Raw genomic sequence first — 18,778 nt, forward strand, 5'->3', positions numbered from 1 at the left:
CTCAGTGAAGACGATAGCTGTCATCCAGAAGCGCTTGCTAGGCCTCGGGATGGTCAGCATGGCCCAGAGGAACACAAGCACAGGCAGCACCAGGGAGGCAGCCGAGGCTGTCACCATGTGGTTAAGGATGATGATGAAGTAACAGAGAAGCTCTGAGTGGGCCGCCACACACTGGTACATGGCTCTGAGCAGCCGCAGCGTCCGGCCCTGCTGTGCCTCAAACTGCTCGGCCTCCTCCAGCTCAGGGATACGCAGGCGCCTGCCACGGGACCACAGGAGTTTGGGGACAAGAGCACCCCTGGGGTATAGAGGCTCACCCCAGAGCCAGGGCAACAGACAGACTCTGATCCCACAGGCCTGGGCCTAGCCTGTTCCCTCCTCCCTCACCAGCTTTTTCCTACTCAGGAGAATTCCCTTGGAAACCTGCACACAGCCTAACCCCGTCCCACCTGTCCAGCAGCAGCTCACTGGCTGTGCGCATCCGGGTACGAGCATTGGCTAGAAGCTCTTGGGAGCCGTGCAGGGAGGTCCCAGCCTGGAGGCCCCCAGTGTCGGTGATAATCTCCTCACTACCACTGCGAGTGTTGTAGCCAGTGCTAAGGGGGCTGCCGGTGTCGTCTGTCATGCTACTCAAAGGCTCTTCAGCTCCCAGCCCGCTGTGGGAGAAAAGGTTACAGAGAGAAAGTTTGGAGGACTGGTGCCGGGAGGACAGGAGTAACTGAGACAGAACAATGCTGTTCCTCGATGGCTCCTCCAGGGACAAGCAGAAATGGGGACACCTGACTCACCCCAAACCCTGCACTGACCTAGAGGCTGTGCTGGGTCCATCACGGTTCTCCACAGGACCTGACAGTGCGATCTCATCTTCGCTCACGTAAAGCTGGTCCAGTACCCCTCGGTGTACCTCTCCACCCTGCAGGGAGGATGGAGAAGCTCTCAGGCCCCTGGGATTGGCCCAGCTCTGTCCCACATGTGCCCAGCGGGCTGCAGTTAGGGATGTGGCCTTGATGAGGTATAGGAGGGGCTCGGCCCGAGGGGCGCTTACCCGAAGAAGCTCCTGGGTGAGCAGGTAACGCTCTGCACACAGCACATCACTCATGGTGCGGTGGTCCTTCGTGAACGTACGCAACCAGCGCGTCAGCCCGTCCACTGTGGCCTGGCCCAGCACCCACAGGAACTGCATGGTACTCAGCACGCGCTGCATCACATGGCTACGGCCTGCAGAGAGGGCAGGACAGTGCTGGAGGGCTGGCTAGCCACAGGAGCCCTCAACCCTCTGCCCCCTTCCCAGCAAGCCCACACACCTGCCATCTCATTCTCTGGGACGTCTACCGGCTCCACCTCAGGACTCAAGTCGCCTCCTGGCCACAGACGTAATTAGTATCAGGCAGTCCTATACCTTTCCTCCCGGAACCCCCAGGTACAACTCACCAGAAGCCAGCTGTTCTGCCCGATCCCGCCGTGCCTGTTCACGACGCTGCCTTAGCACTGTCTGGGCGTTGGTTACCCATGCCTGGTATGCCATCTGCCAGCCAGATTTCTTGGTTAGGAGTCTGGCACCTCTAGACCAGACATCCATTCAGCCTGGCATCATGGTCCCCTCCCAAGGAAGATGATGGAGAGCCAGCCGTGTACCAGATATGGCCGGCCAGGAACCAGAGCCTGCTCTCTGTCTGTCTGTGGGGCTTCAGTTCTCCAAGCCCTCTCTGGAAATGGACTCCAGAGATGGACATGTAGCTACCTGGCATGACCAGTGCCAGGGCCTCAAAGACAGACAAGGCCTCTCCTGGTCCCGCGATAGCAGTTTCCAGTGAGCACATGTGGCCTTTCTCTTAGAGCTGGTGGCAGTCATAGAGCCCATCAGGTAAGGAGGAAGGTGTAAGAGCAGAGGAGCAATTGGTGAGCCTCACACCGCAGCCTGTTTCTCTAGCTGCCTGAGCAGGTCTGAAGGGCTAGGTCGACTTCCTGATAGGAAGGAAATGGATCCCACGTCCCTCTGATGTCTGTCCCTGCACACTGCCCCACTCAGAAACTCCACAGACAGAGCAGGAAGGCATGGCTCTACCTCACCTGGAAGGCACTCTGAGCTGCAGGCCTGGGGTCCTCAGGCAGGGCCTCCTCTTCCTCCTCACTGTCCGACTCAAACAGGAAGTAGTCACCAGAGTGGATGACTATAGTCACAGGGTAGGGAAGAGTATGTGTGAGAGAGCCAGTCTCCACACCAGGACCCCAAAAAGCTCTGGAGTTCCCGGGTCTGGTTTTGAGTTGGGTGGTAGCAAATCCATTAAGTATGAAACTCCCCCTCAGTATCTTCCACCCTCTCGCTTGAATGCCACCCTTCCCACTGGGACAATCCTATGCAAGTTTCAGCAGGATGGGGAAGGCAGTCCATGCACAGAACTGAGAGCCACACACGGGTTAGAGGGCCTGACACGACCAGACAGGACGAGGAGAAGCTATTAGGCAGGAGGGTCAACAGCAGGAGTGCAGAGGGGTCAAGGCGGGGTACCTGTGGCGTGGTCCTGCCAGGGGCGCCACCACTGTGTCCGTGGCGGGGAGGAACCCCCTGGGCTGTCAGGCCCTGTGGAGGGGCAAGGCAAGCGTGAACAAGCAGGGGAGGCTGTGACAGCAGCCTGTCTTGGGCACAAGGGCACATGGCAGGGACAGAAAGAAACACAGGACTCCTGCAGTAGCAAGGTTCCCTGTGGTGCCACATGTCTCAGAGCCCTGGAGGGATGGAGAGGGGCCACAAGTGCAGGTAGACGGTCCCAGGTGGCCATATGGCCTGCAGGGACAAAGGGGAACACACTGCATAGCACAGGACTTGGGTTGGGGCGGGGCCCCGTGATAGCACAAGACAAGGGAGTGGGACCTTGTTGCACACCGCTTGCACAGGTGCAGGGAGACTTGAGCAGCACACATGCCTGGATGGAGTGTGGGTGTGTCGGGGATACCCTCTGAGGTGGGGAGTCCTGTCAGCACTTACCTGGCTCCTGAGGGTCTGTGGACTGGAGTTGACCACGGCTTGCCTGGCTCTGCCGGTATTTCTCCTGTTTGGCACGGATGCGCTTCATCCTGCAGGTAGGAAGGAGCTCTGAGTGCCAGGCTGGCCAGAGAGGAGCCGAAGGGTCCCGAGCCCAGATAACACCTACTGTCTTTTCAGCTGGGCCAGGGACCTCTCCTCGGTCTGACGGTGGAAGTTGATGTTCTTTATGTTGGCCGCATTGTAGAGAGCAAAACCCCTGCAGGGAGGAGCAAGAGCTTAGCACTGATCTCAGACACGTGTGTTCTCTCCACCTCCGGGACTGGCTGGGCTCAGCCCCAGTGCCTAGAGAGCTCACCTGCCACCCACAGCCATTAAGAGTCAGTACCTGTCACCTCTTTATCAGGGGCAGAAAACCATCACAGAAAAGAGCATTGGGGTTGGTAGGTGACACTGCTGACCCTAAGTTTAGCTCCAGGGGCAGAGACCTGTGCTGGGAGCATGATACCATGTCTCAGCCCTCCAGCCGGGGGACACTCAGGACACGCTGCTACCTTCTAGTGTGTCCAGCCATGGGCAGAAAGGGTGGCCATGATAATACCAAGGCACCAGGGGTCCTTTCATGTCCCTTTTGGTGCTGGGATCAAGTGGAGACGCTAATGTAGAAGAAACCCCTGCTGAGGATGGATGGGGGAAAGCTCTTCTCCACCCCAAGGAGGAGCATCTGGGCGGACCTGGAGGCCTGCAGGGCCGTGGCCTTCAGGTCAGCACTGACGTGCAGGAAGTAGTGGCTGAGAAAGACGCGCCGTTGTAGGAGCAGGAAGAAGAAGCAGATGCTGTCCCAGATGATCCCGGCCTCCTCCACAGGCAGCAGGCAATCCCGGTCCCTGGTCTTCATCTCTTTGGCTGTGGGTTAGAGGCCAGCATGGCTAGGAGTCAGCACGGGAAGCAGTGGCTCTCCTTGCGCCTGCCCCTCCCCCACATCCCTCGTCCACACTCACGGTCATAGTAGCCTTTGACTGTGCACACGAGGCTGAAGAGCTGGATGACCCAGCAGAAGTTGCTCTGCATTTGCTCCACGAAGACACAGGACAGGAGCTGGGGGGGTGGGGGCGGGAGTGAGGAGGACAGGTTAACCGGGGGGGGGGGGGGCGCTGGGGTGGGCTGGGGCCGGGCTGTGTGGGCGAACTGCTCACCGACAACATATTCTTAGAGATGATGACGGTGACGTTGTAGAGGATGAGGCAGTCCCACAGCACGAGCTGGGCTCGTGTGTCCTTCTGCAGCAGGGTGGTGCCAAAGAGCAGCAGGTAGAAGCAGGCCAGCAGGTACCCCAGCCCAAAGATGCTGATGCGGGTGGCCCCTGTGACAAACACGACCACCAGCACCAGCCAGAACAGGTAGCGGAAGACGGCCACCTTCAGCATATCCAGATAGGACCTGGCAAAGGGGGATGTTACTGAGGTTACCGGCTCGCCCCAGACAAGCCCCTTGGCAAGTGCCTCAGAGTGGTCAGTGTAGGACCCACCTGCAGTGGATGAAGTTGGGGATAGGGTTGGGCTCCCCACGCAGGGGCTCCAGGTGGTCAGTGTTAACGCCAGCCATGCGCTGCCATTCTTCCGTTTGCTCTGCGGAGAACACCTGCCACTGTTGGGAGGCGCAGAGTAGCAGGAGGAAGTCACCTGCAGGACAGGAGAGGTGTTCAGGGGCCTGGGGCCTGCAGGCAGAGGAGGAAGAACTCCCACTTCACAACCGAGAAAGCGTCTATCCATGAAAGCTGGGAACGGGGAGGCATCACACTGAGGACACACCAGTCTGTGGGTGTACTGTACACAGGCACATGTGTCAGGGAATACAGGCTGCCGCGGATGCCCCCTGCACCCGTGAGGCCATTGCGTGCACGCCCGAGAACACACGGGTCTGAATCACTGTGTGTGCGCACATACACTCCAGGACATGTTTTGTGTGTGTGAGGATCAGACCTCAGTCCCATCTCGGGGAGGCTGCGGGTGACATGGCTCTCCCATGGAGTGAAGCAACACTCAGCTGTCAACAATCGGAACAACTGTCCTCTTGCTGGTTCCAGGCAAAGGTCCCTGAGCATCCAACGAACGCCCCGCCTGTGAGTCCTTACACACTCTCTCGGCAGGTACCCTGAGGTAAGGATGGGGGGGCACTTACTGATAAGGTTGGTGGAGTTGGGGGCCCTGAAGAAGTCAGGGAGGTACAGCCACTTGATGAGCGCAGAATTCATGGGGATGGCCTGGCTCCAGCGCCACGGGTAGTCTGTGGGTAGGGAACGTGTCAGCCAGGGCAAAGGCTGTCCTTATCCCTTCTGCTGCTAGGAGCCCCGGAGGCCCGCTACCATATCATATATTCACGTGTGGTCAGAACCTGTTCTCACCTCACTCTCAGTCTCTGGGACCTGACCCTCAGATTCAGAGAGTCTAACAGGCCATGATTTCTAAGCAGAAGCTACACCAGAAGACCATGGTGAGCCTCACCTGAGACAGGGCAGGTACCTCCCAAGGAGATGCCAGTGTCTGGGATATATTATGGTTCATACGACTTAACAACAAGAAATAATAAAACACAAAGTGAGAACTAACCAGACACCCCCTCAGCTACTATACAACCTGGATGTGGTTGCCGAGGCAACCATGCCTGACAGGCTCCAGAGTGAACAGGAACACCTCAAGGGCCCCGCCATAACCTCTCACAGAAAGCACAACATCAAGAAAAAGAAGCTAATTGCAACAGAGACATACTACACCACTCCACTCTGTGACATTACTGAACCCAGCAGATTTATGGAGGAGGAGAGAGAAGGGACATGCGGGGTTGGGCATGCTTCTGGAGAACCAGAGCCCTCTAAGAACACATCTGAAATGTGTGGAACTGTCCCAGGTACACAGCCCACTCAAGCGGGGGACCTCCCAGGAAATCTCACAGGGAAGAAAGACTGTCCATTCACCCAGGACACGGAGGACAAGAAAAACCCCAGGAATCACCCAGCTTGGAAGAGGGAGCAGGGTGAGCCGGGGATATTTACTGAATGGTCACAAACTGGGACAGGAGGACAATCTGGGGACCTGAAACACTTTCCACTCTGTTCAAAACAAAGAGTGGGCACTGGGGTGGAGCTCGGTGACTGAGCGCTTGCCTAATGTGTAAACTGTGGGCTCCACCCCCGCCCTTAGGATGATTAAAAAACTTTAAATACATAGTTGAGAAATTCAAGCTTGGGCTGGAGAGATGGCTCAGTGGCAAAGAGCAGTGGCTGCTCTTCCAGAGGTCCTGAGTTCAAATCCCATCTCCCACATGGTGGCTCACAACTATCTGTAACTACACTTCTAGGGGATCTAATATCACTGTATACACATGGTACACAGACAAAGCCTTGGGGAAAACATTCATATAAATAAAAAAAATAAATAAATCTTAGAAACAAAAAAGAAAAATGCAAGCTCTCCCCCACTGAGAAACTAAAAAGCCTTCCCTGGAGCAGCAGACGGTCACCTTGTGTTAACCAGGTGCCTGCTGCACCCAGATGTGGGCAGGCGAGGTTGCTTTTGAACAGGTCAAATGAGCAGTCATGGGCCACACCAGGTCCGCAGCACCGCCATGAACTATGTGCCCATAAAGTCCCTCATGCTTAACCGGGCACATTCAACCTCTGAGGCATGTGGCAAAGCCACCAACCTGGCTGTCCAGAAATGTCACAGGATGGGAGAAGCTTCATGAAAGAGACAAGAGAGCACAGGAGAAAGGCCGAACTGAGAACAGCTACGAAAAAGAGCTGGGGCCATTTCGCTACAGACTACACACTTGACGAGGATACTGCTGCCGTAGGCTGTCAGGAGGGGCTGTGTCACTCTGCCCTCAGGAAGCCAACCTCGAGCCAGGACCGTGTGAAATATCACAGCTCTAGCTCCAATGGTCCGAAGAGAATGTACAGGCTACAGAGGATATAGCGGGCTCCCTTGGCGGGAATGTAGACGTGGAGCTGTGCCAAGGTTAGGAGAGCGAGGAGGAGACAGCCCAGGAGTTTCTGTGCCACCACATACACCGAGCCCCTCGGCCTGTGGCTTACCGATGCACAGTGCGGGAGGCATGCCCAGGCACAGCAGGTACTGGTACAGCAGGAACAGCGTGAGGAACAGACAGTAATTGGGCCAGAGGCGGGCGATGGCCTCACGGCGCCGGCGTGTAAGGATGGCCACCAACCAGCAGCCGTGTAAGATCACCATGAAGTTCATGCGTTGTCCGATGACATTCACGGCCATCAAGAAGCAGATCTGGAGGGGGATATAAGGGGGTAGATATGACTCCAGGTCCACCCGCCGTCCTAGGACAGCGGAGGCGAGACATATCTCCATCGGAAGCCAAGGCTCAGGGATGAGGGGCCCCATAGCTGGGGAAGACCTTAGCCTCAGGTCTACTCCTGCCAGGGAGGCCCCAATCCAACCTTCTTGACCTTCCTGGGCATGTGGCAAACATCTGGGCTAGCCTCAGGGTAGGCTGTGCTTAGAGTACCCGGGCATCATTAGAGCTGCTCAGTGGAACCCCCTGCTGTCATTCCCGCCAAAAGGACACCCAGCTCACCTCCAGCCCGAATTTGTAGAAGAAGAAGTTGATGAAATATTTGAGGCAGCTGAGTAGGTCCTGGTCCAGCCTCTGGCGGGTGCCATCAGCGCACAAAGCCTGGGCGGGCAGAGGGGCCTGCTGGTGCTGCCGGCGGTAGTGCTCTTGGCGCCGGTACACCACAGCCTCAAACACCAGCAGCAGAAGGATCTGCAGGTGGTTCTGTGAAGGCGGGGGTCAGGGATCAGTGGGGACCATCTGGGGCCATCAAGGACCATCCGCCCTGGCTGGCAGTCCTCACTCACCTGGATATAGCCCAAGTTTGGGTAACCCTTCCGCACCCCAAACCAGTTGGCAGGGTCAACGGGGCCACGGTACAGCAGAGACTGGCTGATCTCCAAGGGCTGCAAGTTGGTATTGTTGGGAAAGGGCTGCAAAGAGGCGTGGGTGGAATGGGGATTGTAGGCGCTATCCTTTCTATTTTTTTTGTTTGTTTGTTTGTTTTTTGGTTCTTTTTTTCAGAGCTGGGGACCGAACCCAGGGCCTTGCGCTTCCTAGGTAAGGGCTCTACCACTGAGCTAAATCCCCAGCCCCTATCCTTTCTATTTTTAAGATTTATTTACTTATTTACTCATTGTATGAGTACACCATCACTGTCCTCAGACACACCAGAAGAGGGCTCTGAATCCCATTACAGATGGTTGTGAACCACCATGTGGTTGCTGGGAATTGAACTCAGGACCTCTGGAAGAGCAGCCACTGCTCTTAACCGCTGAGCCATCTCTTCACCCCCACCCCCACCCCCACCCCCGCCCCCACAGGTGCTATCTTAAGCCCATCCCACAGCTGAAGCACCAGGTCGGGTCCAGGGCAGACAGGAGCTGCTCTGCTAGAGGTTCACAGGGCTGTCAGTCTCGGGGCCACCTCGATGGGGAAGGGGGTGGGTCAAGGCCAGGTGTGAATAGGAAGAATGAAGCCAGGTGAACCTAGGCACAGCTGTCCTGAGGGCCCCCTTGGCTCTCCCTGCAGGAGCCACTGACCCCATCGCTACGTTCCATAAGGAATCACTGGAGCTGCGGCAACTCCTCAGGCGGCCCCTGGGCCCTAGGGGCGCCCCCATGCCTGTACCTCGGTGCAGTTACTGGAGTACTCGTGTGGGTTGACAATCTTCAGCTGATACAGCATCTTGCACACGATGATGATACAGGTCCACACGGTGGACAGGCAGGAGGCCATGGGCCGGAAGCGCGGGTAGGGCAGGGCGAAGGCCCACAGCACCACCAGCAGCAGGTTCATCACGGACACCTGTGGAGAACAGAAGGCAGCGGGCAGACCAGGTGGCACCGGGACTAGACTGCTATAACCCAGCAGGGCCTGGTCTAGGGCAGCCACCAACGCCGCCAGGGCAGGAGCAATCCTGCCTCAGACAAGGAAACAGCCCAGACTGGAACACTCACTTCTTTCAGGGCCACCCAGACAGTGTAGAGAGCCACCAGCTTGAAGACGTGAAGCTCGAGCAAACATCGTACGAACACCTGGATGCGGGTGAGGACGGCGGAGAAGCTGGACGCTAGGTCCAGCAGCCGGTCGGCCACCAGGCCCCACTTGCTGGCTGTACCTGTGGTGGTGGGGCTCAGTGAGGAGGGATAGGCCTTGATGAAGAGACAGACAGGAGGGATAGGCGGTGAGGCTTAGTAAGGAAGGGGAGGCTGGGTGGGATTTAGTAAGGGGGTGGAGTAAAAGGGGAGAGGGACTCAGTAATAAGGGGGGGTGGAGAGAATGGGGTTCAGTGAGGAGAGGCAAGATTCAGAGAGAGGGATGTATGTGGCTTGGTGAGGAGGATGGGGATGTGGTGCAGCTTGGTATAAAGCAGGTAGACCTTGGTGAGGAGGGGACCGAGCTCAACAAGAAAGGGTAAGGGCCACAAAGGAGGGAGGGCTGGAGCTCTTGGGGTTCCTGTCTGCCTTCCTCCAACCGATATCCAAGAGGTAGTAAAACTGAACAGAGATAGGCTTCTTAGCACCCTGTGGGCCTCGTGGGGCTGTGTACTGCCCACCCCTTCCAGACTCACCCTCAGGGACCTGTGTGGTCTGGTGGGGCCCATCCATGCTCTGCCCGTCATCCCTGAAGACTTCCTCCTCCTCCTGATGCTGAAGCAGAGGGGCCTCGCTCACTGTATCCTGCCTGGGAAAGCCCAAGAGTCACTTCCTGCCCTCGTTCCTGTCTCCTGCTTCCCCGAGGCAGGCCCCTGTCCCCCGTACAACATCTCTACTGGTCCACCTGTAAACTCTAGGCCAAGCCTGCACGGGTTAAAGCAGCCTCACGGCTTCCGCTCAAGCTCAGGATGGTCGGCTAACTCTGTGACACAGCCCCCAGCGTCACGCCCAATCCCACAAAAACACCCGTGGCCCTTGAAGGCAGAAAACCTGTGAGCCCAGCGAAGGCGGCGTGTGCCTGGCGGGGGCACGTGCTCCAGGTCGGTGAGCTGCATGAACGGCCTGTGGAAGTAGTGCAGCTGCAGGATGCAGGCCAGCAGGAAGAAGCCAGGGATGAGGATGCTGGAAAAGAGCTCCGACACGCTGAACTGCTCCAGGCCCAGGTCGCCCAACCTGGCAGAAGAGAGCCATCAGCCCCTCAACTCGGGCCTGCCCCGGGCAGCCATCGTGAACGGGAGCGGAGAGTCTGAGCTCGGGACAGGGACAAGGAAGGTGCCGCTACTGCCTACTCACTGTTCATCTGTGAAGCCCGTGAGGTTGCGCCAGTAGGTGGGGAAGTCCTGGAACTGGAAAGTGTACACGGCGATGAGCACGAGCATGGTGTAGGCCACCACGAGCCACCAGAAAACTCGGAGCAGCTTCCTCCACAGAGTGTAGTAGACCTGCGGGTGGCGACTGGTGAGCGGGGCAGGTGAGGGACAGAGCCCACCCCCAACACAAGCCCTACCTGCCCATCGCTGTGGGCACCTGGAACAACGTGAGGCACAGCAGGAAAAGGAACATGTAGACGATTTTGTAGACCACCAGGCGGCCAGCGAAGCTGACCACAATGAACATCCCAGCGCACACGTAGATCCAGTACTTGACGTAGATGCCCGTGACCAGCTCCCCCAGGCTCCTCAGCAGTGTCTGGGTCTGTGTGGGCTCTGCAGAGCAGGAAGAAAGGCGAAGTGAGGACAGGGAATACTGTGTGTGTGTGTGTGTGCAGGCTCCATCCCCCCACCCTCCCACTTCCCACCCCCATGCCACCCTTGCATGCTACTCACCTGTGTCGGACACTGTGACCTCCAGCAGCGTCGAAGGTGCCTTTCTCTTCTTCAGCAGCTTCTCCTTCACGAACTGACGCAGGAGCAGCCAGAACGTGAGCAGATACAGCAGCTGCGGGGAGCAGGGGCGTCACCGAGGGCCCAGCCCATGACTCAGGGCCTGCGGAAAGCCCTCAGCCTCTTCGCAACCTCAGATTCCACCTCACTAACACTCGTAGGACTACATGGTCACAGATCCAAGGACGTACCCGACCGAAAGCCTCACAGACACAGGCTCGAAACCTTTCATCCTTCAGCCAGACTCCCGAGTTTACGCTCGCAGGCGTACAGACGCTTACAGTCGCTCATGCTGGCACACACGTGAGATGTATTAAAGTCCGCCGGGTTATGGTGGGCAGGAAATGCTACACCTGCCTCATGCAGGGATGTTTGGGTGATCCAAGAGCCAAACGGACTAGACCTGAGTCATGAACACTCAGTGCCACACACAATGGAGCCCTGTCAGGCATGCAGAATACACACAGGCACTCAGCATGGAGGACATTGTGACCGCATACCACTCCTCACAACATCTGTAGCGTAGGGTGGACCCACAGGAACCCAATGTTGGCTTCTGACACACTCTCTCCTTCAGTCTCCACTCAACTAAGCCAAGGGCCAATCAGCAGAGCACTGGTATCTTCCTGGGCTCCCAGGGAGAAACCCAACCGCTAACCAGATACAGCGGGTGACACTCACCATGGCACCAAGGTCCAGGCAGGGGTAGCGTGTATGCTCCAATCCCAACTGATGTAGACTGACAGGGCCCAGGGTGGTGGGCAGCTCGGGGAGCTCCATGGCCCACACGTACCGCAGGCAGCAGAGTGTCAGTCCGTACAGCAGGATGCAGGGTGAGCACAGCATAGCCAACTGGTGGCGGCTGCGCACGGTCCAGATGAGGCAGGCCCAGAGCAGCAAGACGAAGGTCAGCCAGCTGTGGTACATGATGCTCCACACCTGGACAGCCAGGGTTAGTCAGCAGGGACTGCATGGGATACCTGGCCAGATCTTCAGGCCCCCACACCCCCAAACTGGGCTCCAATGAGGTAGCCCACACACAACGTGCGCACACACACACACTGCATAGTTATGGGATGTTGGTGACTGACAGTGGCAGTTCCAGCACTGTTTCTGGTGACTGGGTCTCAGTTTTTGAAATGAACTACATCCCACCTCCTGCTTTCTATAAGACTGCAGTGGCCCCGGGGGCGGGATGGGGGAGGGGCCAGGGTGGGGCGGGGCCTGGCCGGGGGCGGGCCTGGCCGGGGGCGGGCCTGGCCGGGGGCGGGGCCGGGCCAGGGCTGCTCCTTACCATCATGGCGATCAGAGCACACACATAGCTCTGGTCCAGGATGAGGTGGCCCAGGCCATGTAGTGGTGACATCTCTTTCAGCTCAGCCAGCCTGGGGCGTACTGGGGGCGGCACTGATATTAGCTACCACAAAAGAACCACGTGGAGTCCCTCCCCCATTCTCAACGTGGGCCTAAAGGATGGAGCTGACTATCTGCAGAGGCAGGGCTTTACGGGTGGGAGGGGGGCCCCCCCGCCAGGCAGCCACAATGAATGCTGGCCAAAAAGCAACAGAAGAATCTGACCCTTCTGGAATGTCGTGTGAGCCTGGCCTCACTGTTTAAGAGCCTGATGCAAGGCTGGAGAGACGGACTGTAGCTCAATAGTATCATGTCAGCCTGGCACTCAAGGTGCCGTAGCCGATCCCCCAATATCAGAAAACAATCGCAACGCCGAAGTTCAAAGGAGAGAGAACTGCGAGGGGCCTCCTCAGCAGGGTGAGTGCCTGGCACCAAGTCTGAGGACCAGCATTGAAACCCCACAGTAGAAAGAGGGCGCCTGGCTGGAGAAATGGCTCAGCGGTTAGGAGCACTGACTGCTCATCCAGAGGTCCTGAGTTCAATTCCCAGCAACCACATGGTGGCTCACACCCATCTGTAATGGGATCCGATGCCCCCTTCTGGTGTGTCTGAAGACAGTGACCGTGAAATAAATAAATAAATAAATAAATCTTAAAAAAAAAAGAGCCAAATCTGTAAGTTATTCTCTGACTTCCACATGCTAACACCCCTGCTAATTTAATTGATTAATTAATTAATTAAAAATGTAATTAAGGATTTTTTTTTTTTTTTTTTTTTTTTAGTTCAAGGAAAAGAAATAAGGACCTAGAAAAAGACCTAGCAGTCTCCACAGTAATGCAGACCAGCGAACCCACCAGGCCAGCACTCTCAGAATGACAGAGGCTCCTGGGGCCTTGAGCCATGGGTGGCTGCTTCCCACCTGAGAGCAGAAAATGGGAAACCTGGCGGGCCACCCAAAGGGTCTAAGAGGTCCGCTATTCAGTCATAGGACTGGCCCTAAGAGGTTCAAGCGTATGCGTATAATACCTGTGGCCACCAGGGGGCAGCCTAGACTTGCCCACAGAGAGATCAGAGCGAATGGGCGCCTACTAGTAAATGTTCACAGGAGGGCGTGCATCCCACGGCCACAGAGCCTGTAACTCACCAGGACGCTGGCGGACGGGGCTCTGGCTGGTTAGTACATGCACGGTGCAGTTGTCAATGTCGGGTCCAGTGGTCGTGGGCGTCGCACCCTGCAGAGGATACATGGGTCAGACAGCCGCTGCAGCTGGCTCCCCATGACTTTCCAAAACCCTTGCTGGGTGAGACCTGCTCACCTGGGTGGTGCCCCTAGCCTGGGGCTCTGGCTCCAGCTGGTCCAGTTCCAGTTCATGCTCCTCATCCTCCCTCGGGATCTCCTTCCTCTGTAGAGATCACAACCCTGAGTGCAGTGCCGGGGCTGGGAGTTCCCAGGACGCCTCACTGGTGTGCCAGATGCCAACAAAGGTGACAGCGGGGACTCACCAGCTCTGAGAAGCGGCCCTTGCGGAGCTTCAGGAGAGAGGTGGCTGTGTAGTACAACAGCAGCAGGATACCGGGGCTCACGTAGATGGGCCAAGCATGCTTAGTGTTGAGTACCAGCACGTTGGGGCTGGAGCAGTTAGGGATGTCTACGAAGTTCTTGAGACCAAATAGCCTGTTCGGAGAGGGCACGCCACTGACTGCCGGGTCTGTGGGCAGCAGAGCTACGTACGGCTGGATGGGAGGGCCTACGTGAGAGCCTTACCTGGCCCAGAGGCTGCCAGGAAGTAGCACGCTCTGGACAAATGGTGTCTGATAGCAGTATAAACAAACAAGATGGCCGGCGCCAAAGCAGCTCACCATGACGCAGAGGGTGTTAAAGCCCAGGGAGCTGAGAGGAAAGTGGCAAGACCACCAGGTGCAGATGGCCAGGAACACCATCAGGTAGACGCTGGAGAAGGCCGAAGGATGGGCTATGCCTACAGGGGGGGTGGGGGTGGGCACAGGCGCTCTGCGTCACTCCTGGCCTGGCCCATCAGGAAGCGGAGTCACCCCCCCCCACCAGCACCTCGGTTCCAGGCAGTGCCAAGATGCTATCCCCTACCCCAGGGTGCCCAGGGTACCTGCGAGTGCCAGTAGCACGATGACCAGCATCCGTCCGGAGGTCACCAGCAGCCAGTGCGCCGTGATCCGGAAGCGAGGGGCCAGCCACAGCCTGCGTTTGGTTGCCAGGGTGGGGGCTCCCTGCAGCCCTGCGGCGGGGGCAGCATCTATGTCATCCTCCTCCTGCTAAAAAGTCATGGGGAAGTGACGTCAAAGTCATCACCACGGAGGCTGCTCCAGCCTCTTCTGCCCAGTTGAAGTAAGAGATGAGGCCTGTCCCACAGCTGCCCCACTGATGTCACCCACAGCCTGAAACGAGCCTTTCTCCCTTCTCAGAGTGCGCACCCCCAAAGCCCCATCCTATCTGAGTCACAAAATCCTGTCAGGCGGGGTATGGGATATCCCAGCTATCCTGGAACACGTGGAACATATCTTTCTGCCCCGTCAGGGCCAGGATGCCCTAAAAGACAAGACAGCCACCCAGGTCCCAGATCTGCCCCTGAAGATCCTGTGTCAGTTTTGTGGGGTTCCTGGGAAGGGGCTCTTTTAAGACAGAGGGGGAAAAGGTTGAACACTCATTTTTCAGAGCCACAATCCTTGATCCAGAGATGACAGATGACTCCCCCAATCCCATAGATCAGGGAGAGCAAGGGGCTACATTTGTACCCTGTGGGGCTTCTAGGGGGTGAAGGGGACTCTGGGGGACACAGCAGCATCAGCACCTCCAGCTCTCCAACTGAGCACTTCCCAGCCTTTCTGTAGCTCAGAAGATGCCGCGTTTAGGACTGCCGCTAGCTTTGACCCTCCAGAATGACAGAAGTGATTAGTTACGTGGGATGAAATGGGACAGTCCCTGTCTGGGGCAGGAGACCGACACTCAACGGGACCTGTTTTCCCTGGCACTGATAGAAGGTTTCCCAGAACAGAGTTGGATCCTAGGTCTCAGAAAAGGCCAGGGTATGGCAGAAAAGAACGTGGGCTGTCGTCAGCAGCCTTAGCTCAAGCCAGCTTCTGGCAGCCCATGTCCCCAGCTGTGCCTGTGGGCACAGTTGAGGGGATCCTGGGTTCTTAGGCTGAGTGTCCTGACTCTGGAGCTAGATAGATGGCATGGGCACCTCCAATAGGCTCCATACTGTCTAGCCTTAAGAAAGTGACTTAACCTCTCAGGCGGCTTCCCATCTGCAGAGCAAGGTGGGGAGTCTGGGCATAAAGAGGAGCCTGAAGAGCCTGCCTGTCCTCACAGGCCATCAGCTGAGGCGGCTATCAGGGTCCCAGAGTTCATAGACTAGAAGCATGAAGATTAGAGGCCAGGTCAGGAGACAGAATGGTTGGTCTCTGAGCTCACTCCTACAAGCCCAGAGAAGCTAGGACTAAGGCCAATGAGGATGTGGGCGAAGGATGGAGGCATAGCTATCCTTCCTGTGCTAGTCTAGGGGGAGAGCATGCCCCGGCGGGGGGTGGGGGGGAGAGATAAGATGACCTGGCCTAGGCCCCGGGAACCTCTTGAGAATCACTGAGACAAATGAGTAATTCCAGGCAAAGGAGGAGAGGGACAGCTGATGACAGGGATAGATGCCCCCCCCCCAAGCTACCTGATCCTCACTGCTCCACCCAGCCCCCAACCTCCTGAGGCTCCTGGAGTCCCTACCCCTCTCTGGTTTCCTCTAGAGCCCAGCAAGTGTCAGGTGTTGATAAATGGGTTCTGGGACCTGTTGTGTGAGAATAGCAGGGTGTGCCTGCACTAAGACACCTGGGTGGCCATAAATCCTATCTCAGCTCGGGGGATGGGGGAACAGGCTAAGCCTGTCATGGTGTGGGGAAGCTGGACCACAGCCCTGGAACAGGGCTCAGCTGAGTGTCGGCTGTGGCCCCTGGGAACCCATCTCACCCCAGAAATAAGTTTGAGACAGCCTCAGGTCATGCAGGGAGGCAACCATGACCCCCTCAGGCCCTAACCCAGTTTGGCATACTTCAGCTTGCCCGATACCCACAAGTGACAGTTCCCATAGCACAGATCTATTGGGGTTTCTGGTGTCTAAGAACCGGGGTCCTGCAGAGCAGGCTCCAGTGGACAGAGCCACAGGTCTGAGAGCAGGAGAATGGCAGACCACGGTTTCCTCTTCCATGTCCCTCCTCACTTGCAATATATAAACATCCTCCAAACAACTACAAAAGTCTAAAAATGTCTAAAGTGTTAAAATCAAAACTGTCACTGGGCAGTGGTGGAGGGCACACACCTTTAATCCCAGCACTCAGGAGGCAGAAGCAGACAGATCTCTCTGAGTTTGAGGCTAGCCTGGTCTACAAATCAAATTCTAGGACAGCCAGGGCTCTGTTACACAGAGAAACCCTGTCTCAAACAAAACAAGACAAATAAAATCAAATAAAATACATCTAAACCGCCACAGTGGGACTTGAACCCTAACACCCTCACCACCATCTCGGCTGCTGCAGTCCCTTACCAGCTCCTGAGTGCGCTGGCTCTGCCGGGCTTTCCTTGTGAGGCGTCCACAGAGGCCAAGGCAAAGGGAAGATGCCACCAGCACTCCCAGGTCAGGTGCCACCAGTCTGGTGGTGTTAAAGATGTCCTTCAGGTCCAGCCTGTGAAGGGCAGGGAGAGCAGAGTGAGAGAGGGAGGTGAGGAGATGTGAGGCCGTCCCTGGGACTCAGAAACCCGTGTGGGTGGGGGGCTCACAGGGGTGCAGAGGGAATGAGGTTCTTACCTTGTAACCCCTATGTGTTGAGACACGTTTGCCCAAAGGCTGCTGCCTGTAGAGAAAAGGATTAAAGAAGGAGGTTTGAGACCAGGCAGGGTGCCCAGTGGTTGTTCTCGTGAGATCTGGGGACCCTGCGGGCATGGCAGCTGGGGATCTCACATAGGATAGAGTATCAGTGATTCCAGAATGTGACCTCTCCCCACCCCTTTTTGAGACAGGGTCTATTATATTTAAGATTTATTTATTTATTGTATATTAGCACACTGTAGCTGTCTTCAGACATACCAGAAGAGGACATCAGATCCCATGACAGATGGGTGTGAGCCACCATGTGGTTGCTGGGAATTGAACTCAGGACCTCTGGAAGAGTAGTCAGTGCTCTTAACCGCTGAGCCATCTCTCCAGCCCTGGGTCTCTCTGTTATAATCCTGGCTAGAAGTTGCTATGAAGACCAAGCTGGCCTCAAACTTACAGCTATCCTCCTGCTTTTCTACCTCCCAAGTGCCATTCTTGGCTGGAAATGCCATCTTTTTTTTTTTTTAAGATTTATTCATTTATTATATATAAGTACACTGTAGCTGTCTTCAGATACACCAGAAGAGGGCACTGGATCTCTTTACAGATGGTTGTGAGCCACCATGTGGTTGCTGGGACTTGAACTCAGGGCCTCTGGAAGAGCAGTCGGGTGCTCTTAACCGCTGAGCCATCTCTCTGGCCCCTGGAAATGCCATCTTTATGGACAGGGGAACAGAAGGCAGCCAGGTAGACTCATGCTGACTGGTTGGTGTACTGGCTGTGAGTGGCAGGAAGTCTCAGGGTAGGTGGGGCTGGAAATGGTCCAGGAAGCCGGACCGGACTCCAGAGTGGTAGAGACTTGAAGCCCAGGACTTTGACACATAAAGCTAGGGTGCTGGTATCACTGACGAGAAGACAGGTGCCCCTGGAGACGCTGTGCACAGGTACAAGGGCAGGGACACGAAGGACAGACAGGGACACGGTGGAGCCCTGGTGTTATCCAGACACACAAGTAGGCTACAGGCAGGCATAGGAGGAAGATGTTGACAGGTAGACACCAGAAGCCCTGAGACTGTTCCACCCGATGCCCTTCTGGGACTGGCACGGCCCCACTGACCACATCACTGCCAGGAGCATGCGGACTTGGCCATCTGAGTCGCGCATAAATCATGGTCAGGCGCCTGGGTGCAGCCCATATTGGGTGAAGCCTGGGTAAGGCAGGGTGGCCCAATGAGGCTGGAGATGGGAGGTTCCCAGCTGGTACCCTCATCCGCTCTGCCCCAGGACTCATGTTTTCCCCACCCCACACCCCAGTCGCTCCTCGATCACTTACAGTTTTGTCCCAGAAGCTGGTTCAGGCGAGGCATGGTATGTAGGCATATCTGGAAGGCAACATGGGCCACCAGGAAGAGGAGGCTGAGGCAGAGTAGTGCACGAAGCAGGCGACCTGTGTGACCTGTGACGGAATGGGCAGAGCACGGATCAGCGGGATACTGCTTACCCTGATAGCCTCCAGGTAGACCGTGCGCTGTCCACGTGCCTGAGACACACGCTCAGCGTGCACACAGGCTCTGAGCAAGGGGACCAGCTGCGAGGAACCAGGACTCAGTGCCTTCCAGGAGGCATCGGAAGCCACCAGTGATGAGAGTGACCCACAGGGGGGCTTGCGACCTACCGGGGGGCACCTACTGGTGCTTGGTTGAC

At 56.7% G+C, this 18,778-nt stretch overlaps 1 protein-coding gene across 3 annotated transcripts in view; it reads right to left on the reverse strand.

Moving 5' to 3' along the window:
• Piezo1 (piezo-type mechanosensitive ion channel component 1) overlaps positions 1-18,778 on the reverse strand; it is a 62,192-nt gene that overhangs the window by 5,706 nt on the left and 37,708 nt on the right. For 2 of the 3 annotated variants that reach the window (NM_001434583.1, XM_087594912.1), the window contains 35 exons: positions 18,408-18,530; positions 17,066-17,111; positions 16,805-16,943; positions 14,363-14,528; positions 14,005-14,218; positions 13,743-13,914; positions 13,556-13,642; positions 13,384-13,471; positions 12,181-12,281; positions 11,568-11,825; positions 10,830-10,941; positions 10,531-10,709; positions 10,297-10,445; positions 9,994-10,176; positions 9,639-9,751; positions 9,025-9,185; positions 8,696-8,872; positions 7,873-7,998; positions 7,589-7,789; positions 7,077-7,281; positions 5,165-5,269; positions 4,512-4,665; positions 4,180-4,423; positions 3,985-4,081; positions 3,718-3,889; positions 3,153-3,242; positions 2,987-3,075; positions 2,510-2,581; positions 2,071-2,171; positions 1,432-1,525; positions 1,305-1,361; positions 1,046-1,218; positions 807-913; positions 450-656; positions 1-259 (listed from right to left, as the gene is read on the reverse strand). In NM_001434583.1, the coding sequence (NP_001421512.1) occupies positions 1-259; positions 450-656; positions 807-913; positions 1,046-1,218; positions 1,305-1,361; positions 1,432-1,525; positions 2,071-2,171; positions 2,510-2,581; positions 2,987-3,075; positions 3,153-3,242; positions 3,718-3,889; positions 3,985-4,081; positions 4,180-4,423; positions 4,512-4,665; positions 5,165-5,269; positions 7,077-7,281; positions 7,589-7,789; positions 7,873-7,998; positions 8,696-8,872; positions 9,025-9,185; positions 9,639-9,751; positions 9,994-10,176; positions 10,297-10,445; positions 10,531-10,709; positions 10,830-10,941; positions 11,568-11,825; positions 12,181-12,281; positions 13,384-13,471; positions 13,556-13,642; positions 13,743-13,914; positions 14,005-14,218; positions 14,363-14,528; positions 16,805-16,943; positions 17,066-17,111; positions 18,408-18,530 (5,021 nt within the window). The remainder of the gene's footprint in view (positions 260-449; positions 657-806; positions 914-1,045; positions 1,219-1,304; positions 1,362-1,431; positions 1,526-2,070; positions 2,172-2,509; positions 2,582-2,986; positions 3,076-3,152; positions 3,243-3,717; positions 3,890-3,984; positions 4,082-4,179; positions 4,424-4,511; positions 4,666-5,164; positions 5,270-7,076; positions 7,282-7,588; positions 7,790-7,872; positions 7,999-8,695; positions 8,873-9,024; positions 9,186-9,638; positions 9,752-9,993; positions 10,177-10,296; positions 10,446-10,530; positions 10,710-10,829; positions 10,942-11,567; positions 11,826-12,180; positions 12,282-13,383; positions 13,472-13,555; positions 13,643-13,742; positions 13,915-14,004; positions 14,219-14,362; positions 14,529-16,804; positions 16,944-17,065; positions 17,112-18,407; positions 18,531-18,778) is intronic. The other variant, NM_001434584.1, reaches the window with a different exon arrangement.

The sequence above is a fragment of the Rattus norvegicus genome, chromosome 19 (genome assembly GCF_021556685.1).
Source record: "Rattus norvegicus strain SHRSP/BbbUtx chromosome 19, alternate assembly SHRSP_T2T, whole genome shotgun sequence".
Classification (NCBI taxonomy): Eukaryota; Metazoa; Chordata; class Mammalia; order Rodentia; family Muridae; genus Rattus; species Rattus norvegicus.